We start from the raw sequence: 22,108 nt of genomic DNA, 5'->3' as shown, positions 1-22,108 counted from the left end.
CCAGGCTTGGGGTGTTCAAGTGTTCTCCACCACCCGGAGTCCTGAGAGTAACAGCCCCATCTGTAAAACACCCTTACAGGATTGGAGCGCTTGAGGCCAGCAGGGTTTAGTCCCAGGCTTAGACAGCCCGAGTCCTTGGGCGCTAGGGTTTGTGTCCTGGTACCCACCTAAGATTCATCAGTATGCAGTAGATGCTCAATAAATGGCCGTGGAGGGAGTAACTTGGGTGTTTCTCTTTTTCCTTCCTCCTTCCCTCCCTCCTCCCTCTCTCCTTCCTCCTTCCCTCCCACCCTTCTTTCTTCTTTTCTTCCTTTCTTCCTTCCTTCAAGACAGACAGTCTTAACTCTGATACATCCCATGATTGACTTTAAGGTTTCCAGTAGTCAAGACAAAAAGGGAAATATGATGACTCTCATTATTTGGTTGGTTTATTTATTTATTCATTTATTTTAAGGATAATTCTGAAAGAAGAAAACATGTGTTTCCATCCTTAAATTCCCATGGACCCCTGACATGGTAGTTAGGGGTCTGGCAAAGGAGAGGGTGGCAGAGCTTAAGCTCTGCTCTGAGTCTGTGTCTCTGAGGAGGCTGGGGGTGGAGGAGGCTCCTGAGGTTTCCGGACTAAGAGTAAGGCCCACTATGGTTGAGCCCCTGCTACCCTGAGTGTATTTTAATCTTTGAATCTGTTCAGAAAGGTACACTGTCCTTCAGTGTCATGGAGGATGGCCCACAGATGCCCAATCAACAGATGGCCAAGTTCCTTATGCCAGTAGGGTCATACCTGCTTGGCCTGCCGTCTGCCTAAGCCATCTCTAGGTTACAAGGGTTCCCCAATGCAATACACATGCTGGGTGATCATTTCATACCATATTGCTCAGGAACAACGACAGGGAAAAACATAATCTGGATGTGTTCAACACAATTGTATTATTAATATTTATTTATTTATTTATTTATTTATTCATTCATTCATTCATTCATTCATTATGTACACAGTGTTATGTCTGCATGTATGCCTGCATTCCAGAAGAAGGCACCAGATCTCATTACAGATGGTTGTGAGCCACCATGTGGTTGCTGGGGATTGAACTCAGGACCTCTGGAAGAACAGTCGGTGCTCTGGTGCTCTTAACCTCTGAGCTAATCTCTCCAGCCCTTTTTTTTTTGAGACAGGGTTTCTCTGTGTAGCCCTGACTGTCCTGGAACTCACTCTGTAGACTAGGCTGGCCTTGAACTCACAGAGATCTACCTGCCTCTGCCTCCTAAATGCTGGGATTAAATGTGTGTACCACTATGCCTGGCCATAAATTTAATTGTTTTGCAACAGTCTTGCTATATGTAGCCTAGGCTGGTCTTGAACTCTTGATTCTCCTGCCTCTGCCTCTCAAGTGCTGGGATCACAGGTGTGCATTACCATGTCTCTATATAGATGTGATGTTTATCTATCTACTTATCTACATCTATCTATCTATCTATCTATCTACCTATCGTCTATCATCTATCTAATCTATGTATATGTATCTATCTATAATCTATCATCTCTGTGTATATATGTATCTATCTATCTATAATCTATCACCTAGGTATGTATCTGTCTATATATCATCTATTTATGTATCTATCTATCTATCTATCATCTCTGTATGTAAGTATGTATGTATCTATCTGTAATCTATCACCTATGTATGTATATATGTATCTGTCTATAATCTACCTATCATCTATCTATATGTATGTATGTATGTATGTATGTATGTATGTATGTATCTAATCTATGTATGTATGTCTCTATCTATAATCTACCCATCATCTCTGTATGTATGTATGTGTCTGTCTGTCTGTCTATGGACTGGAGATGTAGCTCAGTTGGTAGAGTACGTGCTTCGCAATAACAAAGCCTTGGGTTCCATCCCCTGGCACCACATCACCTGGCCTGGGGGAGCACACCTGTCATCCCAGCTCTTGACAGTTGGAAGCAGGAAGATGAGACATTCCAGGTCATCCTTGGCTACATAGTAAGTTGCAAGCAAATCTGGGGTATGTGAGTCCCCTCCCCCAACGTGGATATCTTTTTGATTCCTAGTTGATCGACTCCAGGAGGGAGTGTACTGTAGATAGAGTGAGCTGTACTAAACTAGCTGAGCTCTGGCTATGAACTGAGAGGCTCTCACTGAAGGCAGGGATCCTCCAGAGATCCTCATGAGGGAAACTGAGGTTCAGAAAGTTTGGGGCAGTGAGCTGATTGAAGAAGAAACAACCATTTTGCCCGCTCGGTGGCTCTGCTCCCTGTCTCACAGGGAAGACCAGAGTTTTGCTTGGCCAGAGCGCCCTCCCTGCTGTGATCCCAATCTGACACAATATTTACAGTGTTGCATCTGTCATGGTCATGTCTTGGCACCTCTGAGTCACATCTCTGTAGTGTTTGGGACTCCCCAGATGAGCTGCAGGAGCGGGATCCCTTGTGGGAGCTCCTGGGAGCACTCCCTGCTCAGTGCTCTCCCACCTGCCAGGGCTGAGTGTCCCCAGGTGGCAGGGAACTGCAGGACCCACCTGGGACTCCCTCCATTCCCGTTCTGTGAATAGAGCCTGGTTTTTGAGTGATTGACAAGTGTCTTGAGGAGCTGTTGTGATGGATAAAGAATGAGACAAATGTAACTCACAGAGACACAGAACCAAGTTCCAGCTCAGTGACTGTAAACAACAAAAAGACTCAGAAGAGCTAGAGAGAGCTCAGCAGTCTTCCAGAGGACCCTACTTGGGTTCCCAGCACCACACTGAGTGTTTCCAAGTCACCTATAGCTCCAGCTGATGGGAATACGGCACTGGTTGGTGGCGCGGGTTACTGGAGGAAAACTCACGGGCCACGGCCATGACAACCAGAGTTACAAAGAGCTTTATTGGACAGAAGCCCGGCCTGGAGAGAAAAGCAGATGGTGGGAGCAGAGAGGGAGGACAGAGAGACAGTGTGTGTGTGTGTGGGGGGGGTCTGCATCTGGCTTTTTAAGGTGGGTATGGCAGGTACATAGTCACCAGAGCCCCCTGATGACATAAGATGCCAGATCCCAAGTTGTGCATGTGCCAGAGTGAGAGCAGGATCCTAACACCAGCACCAGGGGGCTGATGCTTTCTTCTGGCCTCCTTGGGCACTTGCATGCATGCGGCGCATGTAAAGTCATGCAGGTATGCATGCATATTAAATGAAAGTAAATAAAGAAAATAAGTAAGTCTTTTTAGAAAAAGGAGGAGGGGAGCTGGGCAGTGGTGGTACTTTAATCCCACCACTCGGGAGGCAGAGGCAGGCAGATCTTTGTGAATTCTACAGCCTGGTCTACAGAGCAAGATGCAGGAAAGGCGCAAAGCTACACAGAGAAACCCTGTTTAGTAAAACCAAAACAAAGCGGGGGGGGGGGGGGGGGGGAGGGCGCGAAGAGATGGCTCAGAGGTTAAGAGCACTGTCTGCTCTTCCAAAGGACCTGAGTCCAATCCCCAGCACCCACACAGTAGCTCACAACTGTTTCTGGGGTCTGGCCTCCTTGGTCAATGTGCAAACATGATGCACAGACATACTTGCAGGCAAAATACCCATTATACACATAAATGGAAATAAAAAAAGAATAAAAAACTTCTTTCCTACCAAACCTTTGACTCACTGTGTGACTTTTCTTAATTTCCTATTTGTTTCTGTTTGTTATTGGAGCAGCTTGTCACATGCTTTCTCCTTTCCTATTAGCTGGCGACAGAAGGCAGAGTCTAGCCCGTGCTGCACAGAGATCTACTGAGACCCAGGCCCAGCTTTATTTTCAAACAACCTGCACTTGATATCCTGCGGTTCTGACATCAGAACTCAACGGCTCAGTAAAAGCGCTCATGGGACACATCCGAGGATCTTTCTGGAGAAAAGTGAGTGTTCTTTACCTTGTCATCTCCCACTTCTGCAGGACCCCACAGCCCTATCTGGTGACCAGCCACAGTTCATGTGCAAAGCCAGGGGTGGCCACACTGACTGTCCTGTCTCTACCATTTTTGGGGGAACAGATGGATAATCTAGGCCCAGGTCCCAGTTCAAGATCACCTGGCTTGCAACTCCAATTCAGCTCCTGCCTGAATTCCTTGATGACACATCCACAGGTTTCAGAAATTATGTTGTCAACACTTTTGGGAGACCATTGATTGTCTATCACATGCAGATGTCTTATCGCTAGGGCCTTTTTCCTCACGTGGATATAGCAATGAGCAGTAGAAATATACTGCTAGGCTCTCACTTAAAATTATGGTTGGGGGTCCTGAAGAGATGACTCAGCAGTTAGGAGCACTGGCTGCTTTTGCAAGGGACCAGGGTTCAAATCCCAGCACCCACACAGTGGCTCACAGTGGTCTGTAACTCCAGCCCCAGAGGATCCAGTCTTTTCTGGCCTCAGGCACCATGTGGTGCGCAGACATGTATGCAGGCAAACACTTGTGTAGCTGAAGAGACTCAGGGGATGCCTCAGGCTGGAAACGGCTCAGTGGGAAGATGTGCTTTTTGTTCAAGCATGAGGACTTTAGCTCAAATCCCCAGCACCTACATAAAAATTCAGGCTGGCCCCTGAAACCTCAGTGCTGTGAGGAACAGGGACAGAAGGATTTTAAAGGGAAGAAGGTAACTGACACCCTCCTCTAGCCTTCAAATGCACACACTGGCACACACTCACACACACACAAACACATACACACAAAAATGTGATATATGGATATATATGTGATATGTAGACAGAAAACTAAGTAGTTAAAAGAATTTGATTCAGCCAAGCAGTGGTGTCGCACACCTTTAATCCCAGCACTTGGAAGGCAGAGGCAGATCTCTGAGTTCGAGGTCAGCCTGTCTACAGAGCAAGTTCCAGGACAGCCAGGGCTACACAGAGAAATCCTGTCTCGAACCTGCCCCGCCCCCAAATATATATACATATATGTATATATATGACAGATGTCAGGAATGGTGGTGTGCACCTGTAATTCTGCCTCTCAGGAAGGTGAGGAGATCTGGAGTTTAAGACCATCCCAGGTTACAGGGTAAGAACCTGTCTCAGAAAAAAAATGTAGTAGGCAAGACCATTTCAAGAGATAGAGAGGAGTTTGTGAAACAGATCAATTTTTATGACAATGTCTGTCTAAGTAGCTAGATATATAGATACCAACTAGAAGGATAGACTTTAAATTCTTTTTTGGTCATTTCTTTTTGTGGTGATTTGAATAAGAATGGCCCCCATAGGTTCATATATTTGAATGCTAATTAATCAGGAAGTGGCACTATTTGAAAGAATTAAAAGGATTAGAAGGTGTGGCCTTGTTGGAGGAAGTATATCACTGGGGGTGGGCTTTGAGGATTCAAAAGCCCATGCCAAGACCAGAGCTTCCCTTTCGGCCTGCAGATCAGGAGGTAGCTCTCAGCAACTGCTTCAGCGCCTGCCAGCCTGCCGATGTGCTCCCTCCTGTGGTCGTGATGGAATAAGCCTCTGAAGCTGTAAGCAAGCCTCCAATCAAATGCTTTCTTTCACCAGTTTCTTTGGTCATAGTGTCTCTTCACAGCAATAGACCAGTAACCAGGACAGTTTTTCTTGTCTTATTGCTTTTTCTAGGCCTTCAACTCAATATTAAATAAACCGGATGGTTTTCTCCAATCCCATTTTATTAAATTAATTTCTTATGTGAAACAGGGTCTCAGTGCATATTCCAAGTTGGACTGGAACTTGCTGTGTAGCTCAGGCTGACCTCACACTCACAGTCCTGCCTCAGTGTTCCAAGTACTGAGATTAAAGACACAAATCACCATTGTCAGCTTTAAAAATATTTCAAGTAGGGGCTGGGTGGTGGTGGCGCACGCCTTTAATCCCAGCACTCAGGAGGCAGAGGCAGGCAGATCTCTGTGAGTTTGAGGCCAGCCTGGTCTACAAAGCAAGTTCCAGGACAGGCTCCAAAGCTACAGAGAAACCCTGTCTCGAAAAACCTAAATAAATAAATAAATAAATAAATAAATAAATAAATAAATAAATACAAGTAGGCTCTGTATAGATGGCTCAGCCCTGATTTCCATTCCCAGTACCCACATGGCAGCTTACAACCATCCATGCCTCCAGTTCAGCAGACTCAATACTCTCTCCTGGCCTCCAGTGGTACCAGGCACATTCATACATAAATGCAGGCAAAACACTCATATAGAGAGTAAGTAAATCTAAAAATATACAGTAAAGATTTAAAGTATTAGGAGTTGACTGTTACGTGTCAGGCCTCTTTGGGATGACATAATAGTGATTTTAATTCTCTTCATTTAACTTAAGCTTTTTGAGGCCTCAGTAATGGGGCTAGTGAGATTACCCAGCAAATAAGGCACTTACTGCCAAGTCTGTACTTGAATTCCATTCCTGGAACCCACAGTGGAAGGAGAGAACTGACTCTGACAAGGTCCTCTGACTTCCATGTGTATGTGTGCACATGCAGAATAAATAAATTAATATAAAAATGATCAAACGAATACAATGAAATATCAGCAATTCAGTATCACTTCTATATAAAGAAGAGACAGTACTTCTTTTCCTGGACATGTGAGCTTTATATGGGAGCAAGTCAGCGTTGTCCCTCAAGGTGAGATCCAGATCCCAGCTTCCAAGAAAGCTGCCGGCCCTGTGGAGTCCAGGGGAGGCCCTAGCCAGTGGGTTGGTTGAAATGAGACTGTGTCATCTATTTACACCGGCTCTGGATTAGCATGTAGAATTTGTTTGAACCACTATGGAAATTCTCTTAGCCAATCCCTCTGCCCTGCCTTTCTTAGGCTTTGGGTGTCCCTTGGCTGATTTCCCCTGGGGGGCTGAGCTCTGCTGCGGCAGCTCATGCCTCTTGTCCTCTGCCTCGTTCCACCCAGCCCTCATCCAGAGATTGGCATGATTTGGATCCCTTCTTCCAGTTCCTCTGTTTTTCTGGAGATGGAGCGGGCTACGGGAGGATGAAGGAATGACTTCCTTAAGGCCACACAACTAGGCGACAGTGCTGAGCTCAGCCGAATCCATGCCTCCAAGCTCCAGGGTCCAAGATAAAAGCACCAGCTTGGCTGACTGCTCAGAGCAGATGTTCCAGAAATAGTCATTGCTGGGCTAGTGAATCAGCTCAGAGGTGTGCCTCTTGCCCAGTACTTGCAACCCCTTGTCCTCCATCCCAGAACTGCACAAAACAAAGCAAAACAAGTTTAGTTGAGTGTGGTGGCACACGCCTTTGGTCCTTACATTCAGGAGGCAAGGCAGTAATCTCTGAGAGTTCAAGTCCAACTTAGTCTACATAGTGAGTTCCAGGACAGCCAGGGTTCCATAGAGAGGCCCTATCTCAAACTATTCACGTAAATACCACTAACCCTTATTGCTTATTAGGTGCCAGGTGTCACACACGTATTAGCTTACTTTTTAAATTTATTTATTTATTTGGTTTTTCGAGACAGGGTTTCTCTGTGCAGCTTTGCGCCTTTCCTGGAACTCACTTGGTAGCCCAGGCTGGCCTCGAACTCACAGAGATCCACCTGTCTCTGCCTCCCCAGTTCTGGGATTAAAGGCATACGCCACCACCACCCGGCAAATTTATTTATTTTTAAAACTATTTAATTTTACATGTTGGTGTGTGTGCCCGAGTTGTATGTATGTGCATCTGGAGTGAGAAAAGGCATCGAGCACCTGGAATTGGAGCTACAGACAGTAGTTGTGAGCTGCCACATGGGTGCTGGGAACTGAACCCAGGTCCTCTGCAAGATCAGCAAGTGCTCTTAATTGGCTGAGCCATCTCTCTAGTTCCCTCAGCTCAGTGTTAAAATTGATCTGCAAGTGTGTATATCGTGTGCGTGTGTGCGTGTGCGTGTGCGTGTGTATGTGTGTGTGTGTGTGTGTGTGTGTGTGTGTGTGTGTGTGTATGTGTGTGTGAATGCAGGCTTGTGTGTGCCACCAGGTACAGATCAGAGGACAATGGTGGTGGATTTTTGCCTTCGGCTTTATATAAGGCTCGGCCTCTCTTCAGCAATATACACCAGGCTAGCTGGCCCAGGAGATTCTGGGATTTTCCCTTCTCTACTTTCCACAGTTTTCTTTCTTTTTAATCTTTTTTAAAAAAGAGTTAGTGGCTGGGTGGTGGTGGCACACATCTTTAATCCCAGCACTCAGGAGGCAGAGGGAGGCAGATCTCTGTGAGTTCAAGGCCAGCCTGGTCTACAGAGTGAGTTCCAGGAAAGGCACCAAAGCCACACAGAGAAACCCTGTCTTGAAAAACCAAAAAAAAAAAAAAAAAAAAAAAAAGTTCATGTTTTAATGACGTGTATGTCTGTATGTCTTGAATGTGAGTGCTGGTGCCTGTGGATAAGTAGCGGAGTTGAATCCGCCTGGAACTGGAATTACAAGTAGTTGCTAGCTGTCCAACATAAACCACTGTTGTCCTCTGTAAGAGCGGGAAGCACTCTTACCTGCCGAGCCTTCGTTCCCCAGCTCTCTGCCCCATCTTGCTGTAGGAGGCCTGGGATTGCAGGTGCTGCTGTAATCTGGCCCTGACCAGGGTTTTGAATCGTTATGCTAGCACAGCGTTTTTACCAACTGCCACCTCCCCGCCCCTCATTTCCACTCCTCTCAATAGCTTATTCGGCACTGGAGGAAACTAGGGGCTAACCTGCTTGCCCTGCTCGCTCAGAGTCCAAGCGCTGCCTCCCTCCATCGGAACACAGGAGGCTGGAGCCAGAGCACCACTATAGTGCACAGATGTAGGGCGTCACGGCTCCACATACTCAGAATGATGACTACGTGAATAGGTGAAGGATGCCACCGTGGCCACAGCGTCCGTCCCTTCAGACCCTAACATGGCACATCTAGGCTCTGGGTCCCACAACAGCTTGGACAAGTAATTCCAGTGCCCCTCCCAAGTTCTAGAAGGAAACCAAGCCTTCCTGCTTCCCCTTCCCCATCTGTCATGCAATGGAATGGAAGCTAGATCACCCTCAGATCCTTTGCAACATTCTCCCTGAATCCCTGGGCAGAGACCCAGGGTGCCACGTGGGTGGGTCAGAGTCTCATGGTGTCCTTCAGGGTGGGTCTCGGGAGGGTTTCCTGCTGCTCCCTCCAAGATCTCCTGGTGGGTTCTCTTTGATGCTGTGATTTCATGCCTCTCTGGTGGTGGTAAGGGTACAGAAGGGCAGGACAGTCTTGGGGGAGGACTTGAAGTATCTGGGAATCTGAGAGTCTCCATTCTTCTCCCCAGTGCCATTTTCCTGGGCTTTCTTGAAAAAGTGGAAAGATAGACCTCGCCTGCTCCCCTACCCCCCATCCCCACCTTACATCTGTCACCCTTGATGAGTCTCTCCCTTGCGCCCCCCCCCCGAGGGAAGCTCGCCCCTCCCAGCTTTATTTTCCTTAAGGGGAATGCTGGGGACAGGCGCAGAAGTGTCACCCACTGGGAGATGAGAGAAATGGCATTGGCCTGCATCCCAGAACCTTCCTTTCAGCGTGGAGGGAACAGGGTGGTCCTCAAAAACCTCGGATTCTTTCCATTAGGGTGGGGACAATGAAGGAGAAGCTGGGAAGCGTTCAAGGCCGGTCTTGGCTACGTAGCAAATTTAAAGCTAATCTGGAATATATGAGACCCTGTCTAAAGAGAAGTGGACGGGAGGAGAGGGGATCCGTCAACTTTCTTAGAGTGTCCCCCACATCCACCCAATATACAACGTAAAGCGACGGATTTCCCACCCATCACTTCTGGGGACCCTGGTTGGGGGAATTTAAAGAGACACCCTCCACGGGACTTGGCCTCCCTAAACTACGTCTGGGAGTCCGAGGACCCCGTCCTGGCCCCGCCTCCCGCCGGACGGCGCAGGACGCGGGGAGGGGAGCCGGGGGCGAGGTCCGCCCCGAGAAGGGGCGTGTGGCCCGGGCGGCTGGCTAGCGAGCGGCCCGCCCGTAGGGGAGGGCAGAAAGTTCGCGTCCCCAACCGACGGACTTGAGCGCCGGCGCGGCGAGCAGCGGGAGGCGGCGGCGGCCGGCAGAGGCGCGGCCGGGGCATGGACAGCACGGCCGCCGCCTTCGCCCTGGACCCGCCGGCGCCCGGCCCGGGGCCCCCGCCCGCACCCGGCGACTGCGCCCAGGCCCGCAAGAACTTCTCGGTGAGCCACCTTCTGGACCTGGAGGAGGTGGCGGCGGCCGGGCGCAGGGCTGCAGGGCCGGCGGCGGGGCCCGAGGCGCGAGAGGGAGCGGCGCGCGAGCCGTCCGGGGGCAGCAGCGGCAGCGAGGCGGCGCCGCAGGACGGTGAGTGTGCGCGTGGGAACCGGGCCGGGGCGGCGGGACTAGGGCTTGCTGGGATCCCTTCTCTGAGAAACTCGGGCGCTGGGGCTCACTGGCGGCGGGATCCCCGGGCTGCGGGACTCCCGGGAGGGCGGAGGGACTCAGGCTGTGGGAGTCGTTGGCTGCGGGATCTTTGGCTTGTGAGACTATAGCTGTGGGGCCCGAGGATGCTGGGACTCCCCCCGACCCCCAGCTCCGAGATGCCAGCTACAGAGACCCTTGGCTTACAGCATCCCTGAGCTGCAAAACCCCGGTTGTGGAAATGGGATGTGGGACACACAGTTTGCAAGACTGTGCCTGTGGACCCCGGCTACAGGAACCCACTAGCTGCGGGATCCCTGCTGTGGGTACTGGAGAACTGGCTTGTGCACAGCCCGGCCATAGTTCCAGAACATACTGCTCAGTGGTGAGGTGCTGTTGTCTCCAAAGCCTCTCCTTCCGAGGAGACCAGATCCGCTCACAGGCTTGAGACTTGAGGAAAGCTGGCCGCCCTTGCGTCCCATACCCACCTACCCTCAGAAGCTGGTGTTGGGGAAACTGAGGCTGTGGGAGGGCCAAACCACTAAGTCAAACTCGGTTCAGCACCTTCTAGCTAAGACAGGTCTTAGGGTTTGTGGAGTGGGCATGCCTGCACAACCACACCCTTCGGTTCGGGGTGGAGGAGCTCTCAGCTAGGCCTGTGTCCCCTGCAAAGATAAAGGTCATCTGGAAAGGGCTTTAAAAACAAACAGTCCACCCAAATAGCCCCCCCCCCTCAACACACACACACACACACACACACACACACACACAATCACAGGATTGTAGAGTCCTCAGCTCAGCTTTAAAAAGAGGGAGAAGTTGGTGGGAAATAAAGATGTAGGGATAGGCTTGGTGGAGGGGAGACTAGGCATGAAGGATTCCAATGACACAAAAGTCCTGTCCTGCTGGATGTGCTGAGACACCTGACTAGATCCCCAAACAGGGTGTAACAAAAGAGGACTTGGTATCCTGCCACCTTCCCACCCACCCTAAACACTCCACTTCCTCGGGGTCGGAGGGGTACTCAGGCAGGCTGGGAGCCTCTGCTTTCAGACAAGAGGGTGTCCTCAGAAGCCCGAGAGGACAGTGGCACTGTCTGAAACCAAGGCTGTGAGTATGTGTGTCCTGGGACATCCACAGAACACCATCTGATAACATCACTGCTGCATCCCCAGGCGGGCAGTCATGCATGCTCTCAGCTCCAGGGAGGCCCCTGCCCTCCGTGCTGGTGACCACTTCCCACCATTTGCAGGGCCTGGCTGCCCTCCTCCCTCGGGGTGTTGGGGGATGGATGATGAGGGAGCTGACAGCCCAGATCCTTGGTGGAAAAATGGAGGGAAAGGGGCCAGTTCCGGCCAGAGGTAAAGTGAGGTGTGACATGCTCAGTGTTCTCTGGTTTCACCTTGGTGTCTGAGGCTGTGGGGCGGGACAGAGGGAAAAATAAAATCAAGGTGATGGGGAAGAAGGAAGGGATTGGCAGAGGAAGCAGAAAGAGAGAACGCTGGTGTTATAATGTAGGAGGACGGAGGTGCCGGCCCTGGTAGGGGACAGACAGTACAAGGTCTGATTTCTTTGTCATGTAGCCTACAACAGAGGCTAATCTCCAAAAAGTATTTATATTACAATTCATAACAGTAGCAAAATTACAGTTATGAAGTAGCAACAAAAATAATTTTATGGTGTGTGTGTGGGGTCACCACAACATGAGAAACTGTATTGAAGGGTCACAGTGTTAGGAAGGTTGAGAACCACTAGCCTACAAGGTCCCCAAATGGATGTTTTCCCCCTGGGGAATCCAGATTGCAAGTGTCAGCTAGTGTGTAAGTGCTCAGATGGTGCCACTGGCAGCTGGGTGAGTAGTGGGTTTCCCCTGTAGCCTCAGGATCTGGCACCCGGCATCCTGAAAATCTGTGAGAACTGCCAGGCTTATTTGGGGTTCAGCTTCTTGCACACTGGGGTTTCTGAGGACACAGGACATGCTGCATGTGGAGTCAGGTGGGAGATTCAAGGCCAGGTTCACGAAATCACTCAGCCCCTGCTCCTTGCCTTGGAAACTACATCTAGCTTTTGCTCTTGGGAATGCAGTGGTCCAGTGGTACCATGCCAAGCTTCCCTCTGGGTTGGAATCTAGAGACAGAAGGCGGAGGAAGGAGGCTGGGGTGACTTCCTGTTTGTCCCTTTGGTTAATTGTCCCCTCCCACAACCATGGATTGGTTTCACAGTCCTAAGACCTCCAAAGATTGGGAAGAAGGGACTTGTCCTTTTCACATCCTGAGCCCAGCCCAAATTGCTGGAACTGGGGGAAAGGAGGCTACCAGTTGGGGGAGAGCTTAGAGGCCCAGTGTGCACAAGGCCTTGGTGCCATCCCCAATACAGGAAGGGAGGGAGGAATGGAGGAAGGAAAGCAGACAGACATGGGGTACCAAAGTTACCCCCAGGGCAGCACATGTGGGCCATAGGCTGTGCTGTTAACTCTCCAATTCTGGGCCCTTGGCATCTCCAGGGCACAGATACTCTTGAAAGCCAATCTTCCTGTGGCTTCTGCAGAGTGGAGATGCCCCCAATAGAAAAATACAGGTTATTGGGGAACAAATGGGTGAGAATCCTTGGTTTCATCCTGCCAATTAAAAAACTGAGCCAAACGAATCAACCCAACAACAAACTAAAATCCTTTTGTTTTTTGTTTTTTAAAAAGCCACTGGTAGATCCAGCCCATGTCTGCCAATGATGCCGCGAGCCTTGCTCCCCCAGAACTGGCTTCCCAAGCTGCGGCTTTGCTAGTGACTCAGAACAAACCAGGGTCTCGTGTTCCTCTTGAATCAAATGCTGAGCTATGCCAAACACGTTAGGAAAATAAACCCTCGTTCTCTGCCTTTGCGATGGCATACAACAAAAGAAACCACATTAATAACCTCGAGTTTCTTGAAAGCATTCCCTCCTGTGGGCAAGGCGGAAACCAGGCCATGGACATGCTGAGAAAATAAACATGGCCCCAGGAGCTAGGCAGAGAGGCCTGAGTCAGGGTAGGCTGGGCCCTGCTCAGGGCTGGTACCTGTTTGGAGAAGCATAGGATGCTGGGTTGCCAGGGAGACTAAGTGAACCTGAAGAGGATCATGTATGTAGATTTTGGGTGATAGGACACCTGGAATCTGACGAGATCTGGGGGAGCTGGGGCCCTTGTAAGCTGAGCAGTAGCTGGTAATTGGGGTGAGTCTGGGTTGGGGTTGGGGACCCCTTTGCTAAACAGGACCAGAGGGCCAACTGGAAGTCCTGAGGAATCGTTGGGATTCAGAGATTGGTAGACTTCCAATCTATCCGGTTTCATTTCATATTTTATTTTCTAAGACTGTCTCATGTCGCCCAGGCTGGCCTCAAACTTGCTACATAGCTGAGACTAGCCTTGAACTCCTTGTCCTTTTGCCCACACGGGAGTTCAGGGATGACAGGCATACACCGTGCCTCACCCTCACTTAATGGTTGCTGTGATAACACATGGTTAGTTCGGGACTTACCACGGTCCATTTGTGACTGTGCAGTCCAACAACATCCTTGTATGGCAAAGGTCCCTTTCTGCCACATCCGGCTCCCCACAGTCCCCATTTTACCTTCTTTCCTATGAACTCGACCACGTGAGGTCTCTCCACAGTGTTTGTCCCTTGTGTCTGGCTTATTTTGTGTAGATAGCATGGTGTTCATCCATGCTCCATGTGTTCAAACGCCTTTCCCTGTCAAGGCTGAATGGTGTTCCACTGTATGGATGTACTGTATTTAATCTGTCATTTCATTCACTAGTGGACAGTGATTATGGGTAGTGCTTCTGTGAGCGTGGGTACAACTTCAAAGTTGAATTCTTTGAGGTATGCTTCTCCACATGGAATTATTAGGTCATGTGCTAATTCATGATTAGTATTTTAAAAAGTCTGTGTGTGTGTGTGTGTGTGTGTGTGTGTGTGTGTTCACACGTGTGTGCGTGCATGGGTGCAGACATGCATATAGGTGCCTGGGGACAACCTTAAGTGTCCACCCTCACCTCCCATCTTGTTTGGGACAGTCTCATTGGTGCTGTGCATGCCAGGCTCGCTGACCTTCCAGCTTCCAGGTACTCCCCTGTCTCTGTTGGACTTATAGACGTGTGCCACCACACGCAGTTTTACATGAGTTCTTGGGATTTGGATTTAAGTCATCACACTTACATAGCAAGTGCTTTTCCCACTGAGCCCTGGCCCCCAGCTCTCAAATTTAACTTCCTAAGAATTCATAATGGTGTTCTCCACAACAGAATCTGACCAGCCTCTTTGAAAACCTGGCCTTAAGATAGGGGCAGGGCTGGAGGCTGAAGGGCTTTCGTAGAAAGACGACGCCTCTGAGAGGCAGGCTTGTTCTGCTGTCTCACCCTCTGCCGTTCTTCCATTTCCTGAAGGACGGGGACACTCCCCAGTGCTGGATGGGGATGACTACACCTCAGCCCAGTCCCTGGCCTTCACTGCCCTCGCCGTGAGTGACTCTGGACAAGTCATCATCTTTTGGGTCCCCACCTGAAGCACACGTGGGCGATGCACACACAGAGCTGTGGGGTCCTTCTCCATAGTTCTATTCCAGCTAGAAGGAGTTGTGTGGTGGTTGTTTTGGGGACACAGTCCTGAGCTGGGCCTGGTGCCTAGCTCAAGCAGGAGAGGAGTTTGCCTGGCTTATGCCCAGAGTGTGGAGAGGGAGAGGCTGAGGCAGCGACTTGCAGTGGGCTGCCAGGGTGGCTGGGGCAGCGACCAGTCCCTTCTGCTTTTGTCTTCAGGTACAGCACGTACTGAATGGCTCCCCACTAGACTCAGGGTGTTCTCCCTCCTCCTCAGCTAGGGGCTCCTAGAGGTGGGTCTGGAAGCCCTGCCTGGCGCCTCAGTCTGGCCTGATCACATACACCCTTGAGGTCTAGGTGGAACCCTGATGCTCAGTGCAGTCATCTGCAAAGTGGGTTTACAGCTTAATTTATTTATTGTTGTTATGTGTGTGCATGATGTGTGTGTGTGTGTGTGTGTGTGTGTGATGGCTCTTGGGTGGAGGTCAGAGGGCAACTTTAGCAAGTTGGATCTCTCCTTTCACTGTGGGTTCTAGGAATTAGTATGGACATCAAACTAGTCTGGACATTGAACTATGGTTGTCGGGTTTCTAAGCAAGCACTTGTACCCACTGGGCCATCTTGCCAGCTTGCTATCTGTAGAATGGGAACAAGGGATGTTCCTTATGGGAGTGGGACGAGTCCTAAGCAGTTGGGTGACACATGGTAGTTCAGAGCTTCCAGCAGCTCCTTGAGAGTTTTACAGGGGTTACGGCTTTCATAATTTGAAGGGTCCAGAGATGTGGAACGCCCTGCCCAAGGTCCCACAGCTGGCACAGGATGTCAGGTTGGCACCAGGATCCCAAGTCTAGGCCTCTTTCTCCAGCACAGCCCAGGCTGTGGGTGGGAGGAGCTAGGAGCAAGCGCTGCCTGGATGCTGGGGAGACTAGCCTTGGGGTTTGGGAGCAAAAGGGGTGAGGAGGTGGGGGACTGGAGGACTGATGAGGAGTAGGGTTTTGGATAGGACCCTATGTGCATGATGGGGTTTCTGAGCACTTGGATAGAAAGGATGGATGTCAGCCAGGCGGTGGCTCACGCCTTCAATCTCAGCATTTAGGAGGCAGAGGCAGGTGGATCTCTGTGAGTTCAAGGCCAGCCTGGTCTACAGAAGGAGAGTTCCAGGACAGCCAAGGCTACACAGAGAAACCCTCTCAAAAAAACAAAACAACAGAAAAAAAAAAAAAAAAAAGAAAGGAAGAAAGAAAAGAAAAAGAAAGAAAGGATGGATGGATGTCTGCTGGCTTGTCCTGAGCAGGGGTGTGATCTTAGGAGGACCAGGCAGAACTCTGTGTGGCTTGATGATGTCCTGGGTGGAGGCAGTCTTGAGGTTAAGGGAAGCTGGTGTATTCCTGAAAATGTCCTAGGGAAGGAATACTGGGGTGCTGGGTTGTAACTTAGTGAGTAGAGCATCTGTTTAGCATGCACAAGGCCCAACATTAAATCCCATCACCACATAGAACCGAGTTAGGTGCACTCCTATAATCCTAGCAAAAGGAAAAGGAGGCAAGAGGATCAGCAGTCCAAGGTCACTCTTAACTGCATAGTGAATTCAAGGTCAGCCTGGGCCATACGAGACCCTGCATCCGAAAGGGGGCAGATTCTGGTTGCCACCTCTTTGGGGGGTTGAGAGGGAGACAAGCAGGAGCGTGTGGAGAGGGGTCTGAAGGCGGTGTGAGGCATGTAGAGGGTGGCTAGGACTCACAGGCACCTCAGCCAAGTGCTGTGTGTGGGCAGGGGCCTACCTGCCTTGTCTTTTTCTTCTAGCCCTGTGACATGGGTCCTTTGATTATCCCCATTTTATAAAGAGGAAAACCGAGGCTCAGAGAAGACCATGATGTAACAGCGTTGGTCACATTAGTCCTACTTGGGATTCCAACCTGGTGTGTCTTGTCCCAAAGCCCTTGCTCTGTCCCAAATGATCCTTGCAGCCTTGGAAATAGTGAGAAGACAGGACCAAGGCTGCCTCACACCCACTGACAGGTGAGGTACACTGGGGGTGTAGGCAGCCAGGGCAGGGAGAGAGAAGGAACACATCCAGCCTTGTGTCATGGGCATGAGAGAGAGTGGCAGGTGCCCAGCTTTGGGGGAGTTCAGGGATGAGAAAGGGGGAGCCTGCTGTCTCCTCCCTTCCCAACACCCATCTCCAGACACAGACCCAAGACAGCTGTGGAGGGTTTCTGTGCAGGGGTGTGACAGGAGGCCCCTCCCCCAGCTCCCCGTTCCCATCCGTCCACCCAATCCATCCAGTCTTTGGCCTGTCCGCAGATCCAGTCCTTCAGCCTCAGGCCCCTGGGACCTGCTCTGCCAAGCACTCAGGAGCTGGTAGAGCAGATGGAGTGTGTTTGCCAAGAAGATCGGGCTCCCAGCAGCTGTCCCCCTAAAGCACCGTCCTTCCATCCGGGGATGAGCCTTTCACTTACAGCAGAGAAAGTTCTCCTGCTAACAACAAAAATCACTAACTGCCTCTCCTTTTTTCTCCTTTGTAGTTTGGGGGTGAGAACGTTGTCACCTGCTAACATTTGGGGACCACATGGTAGGCTGGCTGTCCTGGACTCACAGTCGCAGAGTGACACACAGACCCCACCTGGTTTGTGCATGTGAGGTTCCAGCTGGCCCAAATAATCCTTCCGGGCTTTTCAGATGAGGCTGGCTCAGGCCCCCAGAGAGTGGCAGAGCTACCTGACTACATGGGCCCAGGGTTAAGTACCCTTATGAGGTGCTGAGTAGGAGAGAGCTGTGAGCCTTCCTGTGAGAGAGAACTTGGGAGTGGGCATGTCTCCATGTGCTCTTAATGTGGTCAGGGCCACTGGCTGGGCACCGTCAGCACCCACTGATCCACCAGAGAAGGGCCAAGCTTGTCAAGTTAGAGGCCACGGCCTCCATGGCTTACTGGTCTGCCAAGCACAGCGGAGAACCCCCTGGGCCACGACCACGGCTTGCTTCTCTCGTCTCCCCTGAGATCTGGAAACACCGATGTCCTGCTTGCCCGAGCTTGGGTTTCTACCACATCTGTTTGTTCCCTGACTGACTCTTGGGGGGGGGGATGACAGGACGCCATCCACATGGGGCCCTCCACGGGTAATGATATTTTTTATTGTGCCCTAAAAATGAAGCGCGCTCAGGAAGAGATTAGCTCGGGGCGTTCTTTAAGATGGATTCTGCTTGCCTGTGTGTGGGATGGGCAGCCAGGCCATCTTTAGTCTTTGGTGGTGCGGCAGTGGGAGGGTCTGGGAAAGGGGGGCCTGAAAGGCTGGGGGGGCAGGGGCTGAGCTGAAGCCTAGGGGGCAGTCTTCAAAGAAGAGTCTGGTAGACAACAGCAGAGGAGCAGCAGGCTCAGGGACCGGGTGGTCTGGAAGCTTCCACAGAGGGACACCGCTCCCTCCAACCCCAGAGCAGAGCAAACCCCTCAGCAGCTCAAGATGTGCCAGGTGAGAGCATGTCATCTCCATGACATTGCTGCCCAAGAAGATGTAAGAGGAGCCCCCGACAGGGTCAGAAAATCAGTGTTCCCTGGTCTGACCCAGCCACTACCTCGGAGCCTGGGCTCTGCGCCCTGTGTGTGGAAGAAGCTGGCTGGACCATCTGTCTCTGGCCATATTTGATAAGCTTCCTGGACTCACCTGGGAGGCTGGATAAGTGTATTTACAGACTCTGGGGCACCAGAGTCCCCTGGTTGCTGCATGTGAAAGTCCCCTCTCTGCAAGATTTTGTGTTTATTTTAGTTTAATTTGGTTTTTTAGGGCCACGGTCTCATGTAGCCAAGGCTGGACTAGAAGTCGTTAAGTAGCCAGGGATGACTTTGGATGCTTACTCATGTTTCCGCTTCTACCACCCACCCCTGGGGTTCCTGCTGTGGGTTGAACCCAGGGCTTTGGGCATCTAGGCAGGGCACCCACCAATTGGGATACAGCCCCAGCCCCCAGATGAGTTTGATACCCTGCTAATGACTGGTCTTCCAGAGCCAGCTGCATCTTGTCACTTCCTTTTACTGGTTGAGAAATAGCCCTCTTGGTGATGGAGCAGCTGCGAAGGGTGCCATGAAAACACAAAGCTGAAGGATCTGGAAGGGTTACTGTAGGAGAGAGAGGACCCCAAGGTCTAGACGGGATAGCTGCTTTCATCTACCCACTGGGTTTGCGTTGCCCAAGCTCCTGCCCTGTACCAGCCCGAGCATCCTGAGAGGTTGAGAAAAACTTGTGATGGGACGGATCCCCACCCCCAGTGTCCTCACCCCACTACCACCTCCAGGTGTGGTGGCCAGGGCCCAGCTGGGCTTAGTTAGAAGCCTCATCACATGAGCTGGGTTCTGTCACCCTGGTTCCCGTCATCCTGAGGCCCTCTTCTCTGCTACCCTCCCTTGTCTTGCCCGTCACACCCCCTGTGGCTCTCTTGAGGGAGGGCTCCCCTGGGCATGAGTATACACAGTACCCAATGGGATAGCCATTTCTTTCTGGATTTTGTTCATCAGTCCCTAGACCCTTCCTCGCCGTGTGTCCTCCCCACTGCTGTTCCCCCGTGCCAGCCTCCCTTCTTGCCTTGGGTGCCGCCATTCACATGCCAGGGATGGCTTTATTAAAAATGACATTTAACCAGGGCTGGAATTACCACTCGGATGGCTGCAAACCTCGGAATCAAAGCAGAGCCGCGGGGCGGGCGCGCCTGGCAGGGGCCTTGCAGCCTCCTCCCCGCCGCCAGAGCTCTGCGAAGGCTTCCCACATAAAACCCCGCAGACCAGCGAGGTCTTGAAAGCCAGCACACCTCCTTTCGTTAGACTAACAAATAACACGTAACAGAAAACATCTGTTCACAGCAGCCCTAATGTTCTCAAGATGGGAGCTTGGGTGGTTGGTCTAGCCAGTGGGCACCCAGTGTGCAGGGTACAGGTTAGGGCACCCTGGGCAGGCCTCATCCCACACCCGTGGGACCAGGCTGCTCCTTTTCTTTGTATCTTTCAGGCTTTGCCAGTCACCCTCACTTCTCACTGATAAGGATTTGTGATCTGAGGGTCCGTGTGCAAGGAGGTGGGGTCACTGGGTGGCAGGCACCGAAACCCTGAAAAACCAGAGAGGTCCATTGCTGCACACATTATTGAAGACTGGGGTCAGGAGGCCACATAGCCTCCAGAATCATAAGTCTGAGTCCCACAGCCCAAGTGTGGAGGAGGAAGGCCCGTTCCCACACCAGAGGGAAATCGCAGAGGAACATGCCAGCAGTAACCACACACTGGCACCTTGCTTCACTTCCCTTCATGATTCCAGACTGTCTTTTTCCTTGCTTTCCTTGATCAGCTCTGCTCTCTCGTTTAAGAAAGCTAGATAGGGGCTGGAGAGATGGCTCAGTGGTTAAGAGCACTGGCTGCTCTTCCAGAGGTCATGAGTTCAATTCCCAGCAACCACATGGTGGCTCAAAACTGTCCATAATAGGATCTGATGCCCTCTTCTGGTGTGCAGGTATACATGCAGAACATTTATACATAAACTATAAATAGCCGGGCGGTGGTGGCGCACGCCTTTAATCCCAGCACTTGGGAAGCAGAGCCAGGCGGATCTCTGTGAGTTCGAGGCCAGCCTGGGCTACCAAGTGAGTTCCAGGAAAGGCACAAAGCTACACAGAGAAACCCTCTCTCAAAAAACTATAAATAAATAGAATAAAAAAGAAAGCTAGGTGACATTCATTTGTTTGGTCTTTTATTCATTCTGTACACAGGTACCTTGATGGTATACAGCAGTGACCTGGCCATATTTTGCCATTGAGGGCTTGGAGCCCAGCAAGGGGGCACTGTGGCCTTCCACATTCTACCCACCCATGACTGGTTTGTCTTGGCAGCTGAGGTGAGGTGGAGCTTTGTCCCCACCTCACAGCTCAGGGAGCCAAAGTGACTGCTGCGTCGTTTCCTAGGGACTTCAGTGGCCATGTCTGTGCATGGCTGCAGATGGCCAGGTTGCTATGAAGTCCTCTCTGGATGTTCCCGGGGCCATGTCAGGATTTCTATCTGCCCCCTTCCCACCAAGAATCTGCTTTCAAGAGACTCACTAGGTCCCCAGCTGGGCCTGGCTGGGGCTGGGGTCATGCAGTGCTGGAGGAAGGGGGTAGTGAGTTTCCTGTGAGTTCTGCTTTAATGGGGGGGGGGGGGCAGTGTCTCCTGCAGAGCTGGTTTCTTGGGCACCACAACCCAGGCAGGAGAGTGTCAGAACTCTAAGTGGGAAATTACGGGAGACAAGAAGTAAAAACTGCTACTCTGGTTTCATTTAGAACGGAAAAAAGAAAAGGCCCAGATCTGATAGCAGCTGAAAGCAGGTTCGTTATTTAAATAAAGCTGTTGCTAGGGAGTGGGTCTAGAGGGGTCTAGTTTCTGTGTCGAGGGAGGCACCGGAAGTGAGGGCGGTGTCTTGTTCCCTTGTTCCTTGCCTGTCTTGTGCTCATGCCAAGCTCATGCTGGGTCCTGGGGAGCTGCCTGGCCACCACCAGTAGGGACACTTGGAGGAGGTAGATCTCAGAAGGGACCTAGAGCTGGAGTGAGGTAAGAAAAGGGTCGGGAGGGTGCTGGGCGAGGGAAGAGAGATACAGAGGCTTCGGGTTGGAGAGGGCGCCTGACTGTCCCAGAAGCAGGACTGAGAGGCAGGAGGTGTCTCAGGAATGTTGCCTTCAAGAGTGGCCATTGTTAGAGCCGTGTCTGGTGGTACCGGCCTGTATTGGAAGCTAACTCTAGAGGCTGAGGCAGGAGGATTTCAAGTTCAAGGTTTGTGTAAGCCACTTTATGAGACCTCGTGTCAAAATAAAAAACGAAGGAAAAGGGTTGGGGATGTAGCTCAGTGGTAGAGCCCTTCCCAGCATGATGGAGGCTGAGGACGAGCTGTGGAGAAAAGAGAGAAAAGATTTCCATTTTTGATGTATGTGCACTGGGGATACTTCCCCATATTTGTGGGTGTCTGGAGTGTAGGAACCAACAACGCCCCCATGGGGTCTCACAATTAACAAAGGTCTGATGTGGAAATGCTGCTGTGTCTGTTACTTACCCTGAGCCTTCTGGGAAGAGATGCTCATAAACCGAGCCCAGTCCTGGCCCCTGCTCTGAGATCCAAGTTCCTCATCTGCAAAGAGGGCAACAAGGCTCCCCCACATTAGGGACACTCAGAGGCGCCAGGAAACC

General features: G+C 51.0%; 1 protein-coding gene across 1 annotated transcript in view; it reads left to right on the top strand.

Annotated features, from left to right (window-relative positions):
- The first annotated feature begins 9,970 nt into the window (after positions 1–9,970).
- The window catches only part of Prrx2 (paired related homeobox 2), a 38,040-nt gene continuing 25,902 nt past the window's right edge, over positions 9,971–22,108 (top strand). The window contains exon 1 of the mRNA XM_036185902.1: positions 9,971–10,292. Coding sequence (XP_036041795.1) covers positions 10,049–10,292 — 244 coding nt within the window. The 5' untranslated portion in view covers positions 9,971–10,048. The remainder of the gene's footprint in view (positions 10,293–22,108) is intronic.

This window comes from Onychomys torridus, chromosome 4, assembly GCF_903995425.1.
Source record: "Onychomys torridus chromosome 4, mOncTor1.1, whole genome shotgun sequence".
Taxonomy (NCBI): Eukaryota; Metazoa; Chordata; class Mammalia; order Rodentia; family Cricetidae; genus Onychomys; species Onychomys torridus.
The sequence above is the reverse complement of the archived record's forward strand: the minus strand, read 5'-3'. Positions and strand labels throughout refer to the sequence as shown.